At 32.0% G+C, this 12,401-nt stretch overlaps 1 protein-coding gene across 1 annotated transcript; it reads right to left on the bottom strand.

The window, feature by feature from the left end:
• Positions 1 to 9,953: 9,953 nt before the first annotated feature.
• On the bottom strand, positions 9,954 to 12,059 carry LOC139886067 (D-amino-acid transaminase, chloroplastic-like). The gene is made up of 5 exons (XM_071869809.1): positions 11,887 to 12,059; positions 11,728 to 11,783; positions 11,407 to 11,582; positions 10,310 to 10,983; positions 9,954 to 10,214 (listed from the first exon to the last, which is right to left on the bottom strand). The coding sequence occupies exons 1-5, from the start codon at positions 11,900 to 11,902 to the stop codon at positions 10,117 to 10,119; spliced, it is 1,020 nt and encodes a 339-aa protein (XP_071725910.1). The 5' UTR covers positions 11,903 to 12,059; the 3' UTR covers positions 9,954 to 10,116.
• Between the last annotated feature and the right edge of the window lie 342 nt (positions 12,060 to 12,401).

Raw genomic sequence — 12,401 nt, 5'->3', positions numbered from 1 at the left:
GGCGTTAAATTCCTATTTATGATTTAAACCAGCCCTTACTTAAATCTACCCAATAAATCCCTTAGTTATCCACCACGTACTACACTTATAGTGATTTCATAACTTCTAAGCTTGAAAATGCTCAAGTGATCCTATAGTATATCAACACTATACTCTAATGTTGCAACAGTATTTCCTCGAGTCTTATACTCTTGACCAATGTCTTGATCTGGTCCTATGGTAATTCCCCACATACTTTATAGTATTTTCGATGGGTTCATACCTTGACCAATGTATAAACACAGATAATTAATTACCTTATAATTGTCGACTTTATAAAAGATTTTAATCACGTTTATTGGTTGAAGGATGATAATAACGAGGTTTAATATCATAGACAGAAAGCGAGTACGAAACGATAATCATCCCTTACTAACATTATTAAATTATGGCAAACAATCAAGCAATTACTCACACATCATGAATACAAGCATTTCTAAGATTAATAAATCACAAACATCGAACATGAATATTATAATAAATTAATAAAAGGAAGGCTAGATTTTACCGAATAATGTCGGCATAATAACACTTGTATTTCTTCATAATATCCATAGCGTTACAATGCTTGAAAGCTTCTACTATTAACTACATACTAATCTCCTATTGATCACTAGAGAGCAACAACAGAGAGATAATTATTTTTCTAATCTCTGTACTTTTCTCTCTCTAGAATCAAGAGAGATAAAGTAGAGAGAGAACTAATCTCCTACTGATCACTAGAGAGTGACAATAGAGAGATGTTTTAGAGAGAGAAGTAAGAAAGGTGTGTGTTGAAATGGATGACAAAGACCCTTTAAATAGACTTGAGTTTTGCCTGCAAACGACTGGCAAATCGTTTGGCAAGCCCGTTTGCACTGGCAAGCCGTTTTTGGTGTCCGTTTGCTGGCAGACCGTTTTTTCCTTATGGCACGCCGTTTGGCAAGCCATTTGTTGGATCGTAACTTTTCTTGCACCGTTTTCGCTCTAGAATCTTCGTTTTAACTCCATTTCTGATGATTCTTGAGCCCACGCGTTCGTAATTAAATATCCTACAACTTGAGATTAAGTAAATAAACTTTTCCAAAAATTATAAAATAAGTTATTTAAACTCGAGTTAATCGTCTTAGCCAGTTTTGCTCGTTTTTCCTCGTGTTCATCCGTTTTTAGTGATTCTTGAAACATAGCCTTCGTAATGACATAATCTACCAAATGAAGCAAATAAATGCTTACTTAGATGATAAAGCCAATTACTTTTATCATAAATATGGCTAATATCTGTGACGATCGCTCCAAATCCATATGGACGAACACGTCATTCATTGATTTCATTGCGAGGTATTTGACCTCTATATGATACGTTTTGTAAACATTGCATTCTTTTGAAAAGGCATACCATAAATGAATATTTAATTCCAAGGTTTTCGACATCTGATGATTTCTACATATAGACAATCACCGTAAATAATAGTTTACAATAATAATACTTCCGTTGACAATGCAGTCAAAATAGATACATGATGATGGTTTTGTGAATGCAACGTTTTCTTGAATAAAGCATGCAAGACTCCATGCACATAGCTTGTATATCATGTAAGCAAACAGCGGAAGACTTCTAGGGAACCTGAGAATAAACATGCTAACAAGTGTCAACACAAAGGTTGGTGAGTTCATAGTTTTAATGTTTCGTATAATCTGTATATAAAGGTGGATCACAAGATTTCAGTTGTTTCATCCAGAAACGTTTATCAATAGATTATATAAAAGTGGATCACAAGATTTCAGTTGTTTCATTCAGAAACGTTTATCAAAATATTCTACGAAATTGAGCACCCTGGTAACTAAACTTTAACGTATATATAATTTGTACCCTTTGTATAATCATCTTAATAATACACGCAAACCAACGTGTACGCTTCTCAAATAGCAAACGTCCGTTAAAAGGCTAGTGCTCTAGCTCGGACGGGGATATCAAGCCCTATGGATCCATATACTACTACTCGCGCCCACCAGTTCTTATAACTGGCAGTTACTAGTTACCAAAGCTAAGGGATTTTCGGTTCAAACTCGGTGTAGAATTTAGTATGTACTTGTATCCATTGCGTTTAAAATAAAGTGCATGTATTCTCAGCCCAAAAATATAGATTGCAAAAGCAATTAAAAAGGGAGCAAATGAAACTCATGCATATAAATAATGTATATCGATTAATAAAGCATTTGCATGTATTCTCAGCCCAAAAATGTAGAGAGTAAAAGGGATCTTATGAAACTCACACAAAATCAGTTTTAGTATTTGTATCCATTTAGTAAAACAGTTTATAAAACTGCGCATGTATTCTCAGTCCCAAAAATATATATAAAAAGGGAGTAATGAAACTCACACAAAATCAGTTTTAGTATTTGTATCCATTTAGTAAAACAGTTTATAAAACTGCGCATGTATTCTCAGTCCCAAAAATATATATAAAAAGGGAGTAATGAAACTCACGCATATAAATATTGTATATCGGTTAATAAAGCATTTGCATGTATTCTCAGCCCAAAAATATATGTAAAAAGGGATCAAATGAACTCACTGTTTAATATTGATATACAATATTGCAGGAAAGCACGTAGACGCATCGGAGATGATAAAAACGAGGTTTGATTCACAAAAAATACCCCCGAACATTACCCATAACCTCCTTGGCAATAACCCATAATTTCCTTAGCTCTAGCTTGCTCGAAAACTCGTTTTGAAAAATTACTTGGACAGCACTCCGTCGTAATATTTTATGTACATTATTATTTTTGTATCGCAAAAATAATAACACTAATAATAAAAATAATAAGATTAATAATAATCTTATTATTATTAATAATAATAATAATAATAATAATAATAATAATAAAATAAATAAATACGGAGTAAAAATAATATATGTGTGTGTGTGATTTATCTGGCCAAAACTCGAGAATTTATAGCACTTGGCCTGAAATCTGGAGTCATGCGACTCGCATGGAAATGGCCTTCTGGCCATGCGACTCGCATGAGGACCAGGGACAGCTCACATTGTTTTGGCTCCTAGCTTGTCGACATAATATAAAATAAATATAAATATAATATATATAATTTAAATTAATTAATTATATATTATATTAAATTCACGTGCATAGTTGACTTGTAATTTTTGTTCCGATAAGTCGTACGTTGTCACTCGACTTATGTCCTGGTTCCGGTTTTTCGAACGCCCTTTCGTACGCTGAGAAAACTTGTACTTTACGTTTCGTGAATCGTACCTTTGTCAAAATATAGTCTTAAATCATCCATAAAATATACCACTGTAGCAAAGTACTGTACCACTGTAGCAAAGTTACTGTAGCAAAGTCAATTTTTACTGTAGCAATTCACTGTAGCAAAGTCAATTTCACTGTAGCAAATAGTGATTTTCAAAAACACTGTAGCATTTTGGGTACTGTAGCAATTTGAAATGTTACTATCGTTTACTAAATAACTTGAAATTATATATATGTATATATCTTTTTAATATATATAAATCAGTTTTTAAATACACATTGGAAGTTATTTATAAATAAATTTTAATAATAAATATTTCAACTTATCATATATATTCAAATAGATATTTAAACCAATAAGTTTAATGTACGGTATCAAATAATTAATACATTGTTACCTTTTCAAGTTATAGTATATATGTATCTATTTACATATAATTGTTCGCGAATCGTCGAAAATAACCGAAAGGTATTTAAATATATAAAAGTAGTTCAAAAATTTTGAGATTCAGTTTTTACAGACTTTGCTTATCGTGTCGAAAATGTTAATCATACAAAGATTAAGTTTAAATTTGGTCAGAAATTTCCGGGTCATCACAATATCGTGGGTAAAAACGTGACTTATTAGCCGATATCAGTACAAATCTCCTATTTTCGATACACATAGTGAAATCAGAACTTTAGATGATAAGGGTTTAAAGGCAGCCAACATCACAGAAAATATCGTGAGCGATACAGAGGTTTAAAAAAAAATCACCTATAAAGAAGAACTCCGAAACTTTAGTACTTTAATGGAAAAAATGGCGGCGGAAAAGTTGTCTAGCAAGAATCCGAAAGCATGAGTGATTCAAGAGACTATGGAAAAAAAGAAGGTCTTTTTGCAGGTTCATCGGTATTTCACAAGTGTATGTTCATTTCATCATCTTCATATTCTCCTTAGTCACTTGGAATCAAAAGTGGAGTTATAGAGTTTGATTTTTTTAGTACTATGAGGTAGATCAGCAGGGTGCCCCTTGACAATGATATTTTTCATAATTTTTCAGTAAGTTTCTACTAGAAAAAGTGCAAGCACAAGCAATGGTGGTTATTCACTTATTTTTGCCTGTTTCTCTTCACCTTTTTATCAAATTAATTAAAAGTGATGATGGTAATTTGGGCTATTTGGGTTGTAATTATTATTGTGATCTTCAAAGGGAGAATTTTCGTATCGGGCTTCACTTCTACAGGCGTTCAATTCCAAGGTTTTCATTAGGCGTTCACATTCATCTTTTGTGAATCATTTTTGCTTCACACATGGATCTCATGTCAAGGCTAATGTTTTATTTCTTTCAGTTTGTATGAGTTTGAATGATTTTAATATAATTTCAGTTCTTCCCCCCCCCCCCCCCCCCAAACATATATGGGTGAAACCACTAAGGAGACTTAACTCTTGTATGTAATCGTTTCAGATCTTGGTTCATTTGAGTCGTATTGATTTTTAAGTCGGATCAACAAGTCGTTGTCACAAACACTGTCGCTATCTTGTTTCAGCACAAATCTACTTCGCATTTGCAATTCTTCACTTCAATTCGGAATCTTAATAGACTCGCAAACCTCTGTTCTTCAATGGTTCCAAGTTCTTCACTCCGATTCAGGTTCCAACTCATCAACCTTTGCTAGTGACGAAGATCAAAAAATCATATTCAAAAGGGAACAAAGAAACAGATTTAAGCCAACAATGATTCTGCTATTAAGGTGAATGAGATCGATTGCTGCTGCTATTCAGATTCTTAAGGTGGTGTTGAGTGAACAACAAAAGGAAACAAAGAACAAAGAAGTGCCTTTCAGGAAGAAGAAGAAAAAAAGCAGGATCCGCACTTGTATCATATCTGGATTACAATATATATTTTTGTTTTAGTTACGTTTTTCATTTTTTTTGCCGAATAAAGATAATATGATGAGTTTTATATTTGGTTCTTTTATATATTGGGAGATGATATTTCCTTTTCTTATTTTGATAGATCCAACGCATTTATGTGCAATGTTTCAGAAATACACTCCAGTACATACTAGTAAGAGATTTCTGCAAAAGCATCATTAAGGGTAAGTTAGTAAAGTTAAGTGAATCTATCCAAATCTATGTTGAAAATATCATCTCCCTTTGTATAATAACGGGTTGGACATTTTACAAGATCTAGAAAGATTAACAAAAAACATATTGACTTTTGAATTGTGGCTCATTTATTTTCTTGGTTAAGAGAAGCTTTACTTATATATCCATCCAACAAGATAAGTCCATTTCTTAACATTTGAAATAATGACGAAAATCTTGCTGCTGCTAATAAATTTGTGGTCATAGTTTGAGTTTCAAGATCTTGATTTGTATATGATTTGGATTTGTGTTTGAATGTGGATTTGTATTTGGATTTGTTAGGTATTAGGGTTAATAATATTGGGATGAATGAAAAGGTAGGTAAGAAAAAAAAAAGAGTGGAGGAAAAGAATGTGTAATGACAAATTTACTCTCATGCAGTGCACATGTCATGATTTAACGAACCTTTTTAACGAAAGTTAGACTGCTGATTGAAATTTTTTGAAAATAAAAGGATTTCAAAAGCTAAAAAAAGTTGAGGGACGCTAATTACAATATGATATATAATCGAAGAATCAAAGGAGTAAAAAAGTCTAAATAATTTAAATAAGTGATTTGTATCAGATTAATTGTGTTTATAGTTTTGTTAAGTGCACAACTTGTAGTTTGAACATACTACACGAGTAGTTCTCTTACTAACAATCGCTAATTATTTTGTTGAATAACCATAAATATATTTTGTTTCCTCGACCTTTAAATTTATTTAAATTAAAAACGTTTCATTTTCAAAATTTAAATTGAATAATTTAATTTAATTATTTAAGTGCATTATTAAAAGGAATTATTAAATAACTTTGCAGAGTTGAGAAAAAATTACATTGAGGGTCCTTAAATGAAATTAATTAACGGCGTTAGTTAAAGACACTACTCACTTTACATATTAAAAAGCATAAGGACTATCAACATTAACAGAAAGTTCATATATATATATATTGTACATTTTATAGAGACTATCCGTGTAAAAAAAATTATAGTTACAAGTTACTCCCTCCGTCCCAGATTAATTGTCCCCAGACAAAAAACACACAGTTTTAGAAAATCCCACTAACTTTATTTCTCCACCAATGAAATATCTTCTCTCTCCAGATCCACCAATGAAATATCTCCTTTCCTTTCTATTTATGGAAGTAGACAATTAATTTGGGACATCCCAAAATGGAATACTGGACAATAATTTAGAGACGAAGGTAGTACATATTTTCTTGACATAATCATTTTGAAACATAGAAAGTTTGATTAAATGGAAAGCTTTAAAAAATCATCAATCATCATCGATCATCCATTTTGATAAAATGAAAGTTGAATAAACTTAACAAACGTGATACATTATTGAAAAGGAAACGTCAAATTCTTTCTTCTTTATACTTCTTTTGCAAACAAAGAAAAAGCATGAAATTGACTGTTGGGCTAGAAATTTAAATGATGAAAAAGGTCAGGCGTATGTCACGTCCCAATGGACCCGTGGGGTAGATGTGGCCCATTAATTTTAGACATAACAAAAGAGAAAAACAAACCTCCAACGTTATATTCAGTGCGTAAAATATATCTTTAGTGCAAATGTGACCTATTTTAACAGTATATTTTTTTTACATGAACTAAATGGCACGGATTCATAAAAGAAGAAAATGTTAAAAATCCTCATGTGAAATACATGACATCGCTTATATTTAGAGGTTTCATAGGGGTCATGTTGAATTAATAAAAAAAAAATAGGTCTTTTGTATACTCCCTTCCTCCCAATTTAATAGTCCACAGACAAAAAACACACAATTTAAGAAAAAGTGACTGTCACATGTACTTTTTATATACTTTTTCCACACTTTTCAGTTTTACCCATTACTTTTTACTTATACGTTTGTCTTACTTAAATAAAGCAAGGTATAAAAGTACTTTAACCAATTATTCTTTTCCATTTATGAAAGTGAACTATTAATTTGGGACGGACGAAAAAGGAAAGGTGGACTATTAATATGAGACGGAGGGAGTATAAAAGTTTTAAATATATATAAAAATAAGTTCAGTAGATTTTAAAAATTATGTTAAGTACCAGCATCAGTCATAAAAATATTTTTCATAAGTACTACTTATTGTTGAATTATTGGCCCCTTTAAATTATGGGTTATGTATTAGCGTACGTGTTGCACGCCCTCAAATTCGCCCCTGGTTAAATTTTAACAATAGTATTTGTCGTTAGACCACTCCTAACGCGGCTTCACCAGGCTTCAGTGACGGTGATTTGGCCACTGTAACGCCGGCTGACGCCGGTAACGCGACATCACCGGTGACGCGGAGCTGGGGTTAGTTAACCGCCTGACAGAAAAAATTGACGTTAGATGTGGCGAGGTCGCTTGTGATTGGTCCACGAGTTTGTTGCTTCTTTTTTTTTTGTCTAATTATCACCTTTGTTTTTTTTCTAAAGAAAAAATAGACGAAGATGAAGGTTGCTGCAAATTGAGAAGAGAAGAAGAAAATAGAATATACAAGAAAAAGAATAAAAATGAATGGAGGAATTATTTAGTTTAAAGGTGCATTTGAGTTTTTTCTTTTTTTTTGCTGAAAACATAAAAACACAACCATTTTTTTGGGTCAAACTCAATCATAAATTTAAATTTAATTTAGAAAAAATATGATGGTTGATCTCCAAAATTTGTATCAAACATTAAGACGAGACCTGAAATTTAAATCGATCATGATTGGTCTCAAGTTTTATCATTCTACACTTATAGTCCCACAGATTTAATAAATGTTAATACCATCCAGTTAAGTGAAATATGTGCCAAACATGTGATGGGCTTTTTCGTCTTAAATAGTTACCGTTAATGCTCGTGTTTATTATTCTAAATTTTCAAATCTAGGTATTAATATTATAAATGAATTATTTAAAATTTAATTGTTGGATGAGTATGCTATATTTTGGAGAGTCCTATAAAAATATTTAAAATATTTAATCTTACAAAAATACAGATTGTGCTTTTGATCGGATTAAAAATATTTCTAAATTTTCAAGCAGTAATTATATGAAGTTAAAAATTTTTTTTGAAAATTTATTCAATGAGTCTACAATATAAATTTAGTACTTTTGTATTGAAACGTTTGTGTTTAAGAGATATATTAGCTAATATTATTGTTTAATTTGATCTAAGGGTTTTTAGTCATTCTTACTTTCAAATCTAAGGGTTATTTTTTTAACACGTCAACTTTAAATAGACTGTTTTGCTAATATTGTTTTTGTTATAATATATGCATAGAATAGAATAGAATAGAATAGAATAGAGAATTTAGAGATAGAGATATAGAGATACAGATAGAGAGATTTGATTTTAGACATATATCAGACGTAGAATTCTATAGCCTGTATACCTCAGTGGTAGAGCGCCAGTCTTGTAAACTGGAGGTCTGTAGTTCGATCCTGCATGGTGGCAATATTTTTAATTGTTTTTTTGTTGTTCATTTTGTTTTTCAGTTTGTTCTATCCTGCATGTGGGCAAACTCATACTGAATTTATAAATCCCATTTCATTCATACATCAGAATCAAAGTCTACCACACCAATTTATACCAATAAACTTCCTGTTTTTACACATTAGGAACTTTTAGCCTATGTGTCTCCGGTCCAGCCACCACCATATCATCCGAAACCAAGTCCGATAACGCCATAGTCAGCTCCCCAACTTTAATCCTCGGCTACAAACTCGTTATCATCTATCCAAATGGATGCAAATGCACCTTTTTCTTCATCTTTTAATTTCGACAGCACATTTGAAAGGCAATTGACATTTTTGCTTGTAGCAAAAAGAGGTACTTTCATAGGGATTGTAGAAGTTATCACTTTTACACCATGTTTACGCAGAAATCTTCGTCTATAACAGATTAACAACTGCATAAAATGCAGATGTTCACCTCAATTTCACCACTCGGTACGTTAATAAACCTAGCTCTAGATAATACTTCGTAATTGTTATGTTTAAATGCAAATGATATCTTCAACTTAATATCTTTATACCTAACAGTAACAAAGATTTCGTTTTGTGGTTTTAAATTATTGTGGAAGACGTGAAAGAAGACTGCTAAAGGAAAGAGATTCAATCACTCGTTTGAAAATGTAAGTTTATTTTACTGTTTTGTTCTTATTTATTGAACTTGAATATGATGGTGTCTTTATGTTAACAATAAGCTTTACCATAAAATCACCTTTGTATATATCAAATTCAGGATTATTATGATATATGTATTCACGCGAGACCAAGGAACAAGAAGAATGGGAGAGGACCACCGAGAGTGCCTGTTTCCACCGGCGTAGCATTGACACGTGAAATATACAAGTCAACAAAAAATTACTGTAAATAAAAATGTCGCATGTTGATTTTTGACTGTACTGCAAACATTATTCAATGAAATACCCTTCTAAGCAGCATCAAATTGAAATCAAAGTCCTCTATGGATAAAAGAAAAAAAAAAATCGATATTCCATTTTTTGATGAAATTGCCCATTGTTAGTATCAGTATATCATAGTTATTGTAAGGTGATATAAACAAACAGGTAAAAGAATAGCATCATTTAAAATATAGTTGCACGTCACCATAAAACCTTTCAAACTGAAACTGAAAATTTTATTCAAATCCATATTTCCATTTCATACATCAGAACCAAAGGCTTACAGCACACATTAGAACACTTAGATTCAGATGTTTTTACACATAAGGAACCTTTAACCTATGTGTCTCCGGTCCAGCCACCATATCATCCCAAACCAAGTCCGACAACGCCATAGTCAGCTCCCCAACTTTACCTATAAAAACCAACATCATCTGATTAAGAAAAAAAATAAAACATTACATATCGATAAAAAAAACAATCAAGACCAGTAAAGATTTAGCTATTTACCATCGCCAATAGGCTTGTCATCCCACTCGATAATTGGCAGAACTGGAAGCGTACTTCCAATATACATCATCTCATCAGCCTGTTTAGCATCCTCAACAGTTATATTCCCAACTTTTACACTTTTCAACTGCCCATTTTCAACCAACTTTGGAGCTAATTCAAGAAGTCGTTTTGCAGTACACCCACTTAAAATCTTGTCAAAGAAAGGCAAAATAAGCTCTTTATCACGTGTCACAAAACCTACATTCACATTCGGACCCTCGGCTACAAAGCCATCATCATCTACCCAAATGGATGCAAACGCACCTTTTTCTTCAGCTTCCAATTTCGACAACACATTTGGAAGATAATTGACATTTTTGCTTGTAGCGAAAAGAGGTACTTTCATAGGGATTGTAGAAGTTATCACTTTTACACCATGTTTACACTGTGAAAAATCTTCGTCTATAACAATTGCATAGAATGCAGATTTCGACCCCTTTGAAGGAGTAAGTAGGAAATCACCAGGTCCTGCAGTTAACCAATATCTTAAAGTTCCTTTCTTGCAGTTTGATGCTGCTGCCAGCTGGATAATAATGGATTGCAGAGTCGATTTTGGAAACGGAGATTCGATCTTTGCTCGTGATGCTGATAGAAGGAATCGGTCGAGATGACCATCTAGTTCATAGATGTATCTGTGAAATACACATATCCAACTTAAAAGTTAATAAAGTTGAAATCTTTAAACTTTTGAATAAAATCTTGAAATCAATCTTCTTATAAAATGCTATAAAACTGACAAACATAGGTATTATATATGTCGCGTGCTGTGTATGTGATATGGAATAAGTCTTGATAATTATATGACCCATGGATAATCAAAATCAGTTTCACTCTGATAATTACATTAGAAGTCAAGACCGCGACATCAAAACGCAATAATCAAATAATCAGATTCAAAACGCAATAATCAAATAATCAGATTCAAAACGCAAAGTCAAACACTAGCTGAAAACATGAAGTTATAGTTTGACTTCAAAAGTCAAATGTATGCTACAGGGCTATCCAGGGTTAATCTTGATCACAAATTCACAATATGGGTGAAATCGAAAACTTACCCATCAAGAATGATGGCAGTATCAAAGACACCGTGGCCTCGATGCACCATATGATCATCAATTGGGATAACCATCATTGCAGGGTCAAGAATAATCCCACCATAAACACTTGAATACATTGCTGGATATGGTTGTTTCTCAATTGAACTCCACTTCTCATGCAACTTCTCAAGCAACTAATCACAAAATAAAGAACAAATACTAACATAAATGCTTTTTTAATTTGTTCAGCTTATAGATTCATAATTGGCAAAAAGGTGTAAAGTTTGTTTTCCAGTAGGCCAATATTTGGTCAAATATTTGTGAAATAGTTAGTTATACCTCTGATGATGACGAGAAAACATGAACTTTTGATTCTTCCACATTATCAATCTCAACTGTGATCAAATCAACAATTGTATCAAACACTTAATCATAAACTAAAGTTATTGTATGATAACAAATTTTGTAAAAGGAAAAAGATTGAAAAACCTAATTTACCTGAATTAGCAGCCATTTGAAGAAATGTGATTGAGTGAGTGGGAAATTAGGAAAGGGTATATTTATATAGTGGGATGTTTATCATGATTAAGGGTATAGTAAAGAAGAAAAAAAGTACTTTAATGGAATCAATGTTTGTTTTACATGAAAATGGTGGTTTTTGATTCAAGAAAGAAGGGTTTAAAGGTAAAAACAAAAGCAGGTGGCTGAACCTTTGTTTGATTCTTGGTGATAGTATTTTCTATTATCTCAGACTTCTTTCAATTCAAAAAACTTTTTCTATCGTCTTTTTTTTTTTTTTTGGCAAATATTACGTAAAACAACAAGTTATTTGCTATGAATAAAATGTTAAGAAAATAATATGAACAAAAATATGAAAAATTAAATGTGTTGGATTTATTTCAAATGGTTACAATCAAATCCTTATATAGAAGATTAAAGCAAAACATAATCATAACATATCAACAACTAGACCCACTTGTAAAGCTAGATGACAACTACCATACATGTAAACA

This window comes from Rutidosis leptorrhynchoides, chromosome 1, assembly GCF_046630445.1.
Source record: "Rutidosis leptorrhynchoides isolate AG116_Rl617_1_P2 chromosome 1, CSIRO_AGI_Rlap_v1, whole genome shotgun sequence".
Lineage (NCBI taxonomy): Eukaryota > Viridiplantae > Streptophyta > Magnoliopsida > Asterales > Asteraceae > Rutidosis > Rutidosis leptorrhynchoides.
This window is presented reverse-complemented; position numbering and strand designations above follow the sequence as displayed.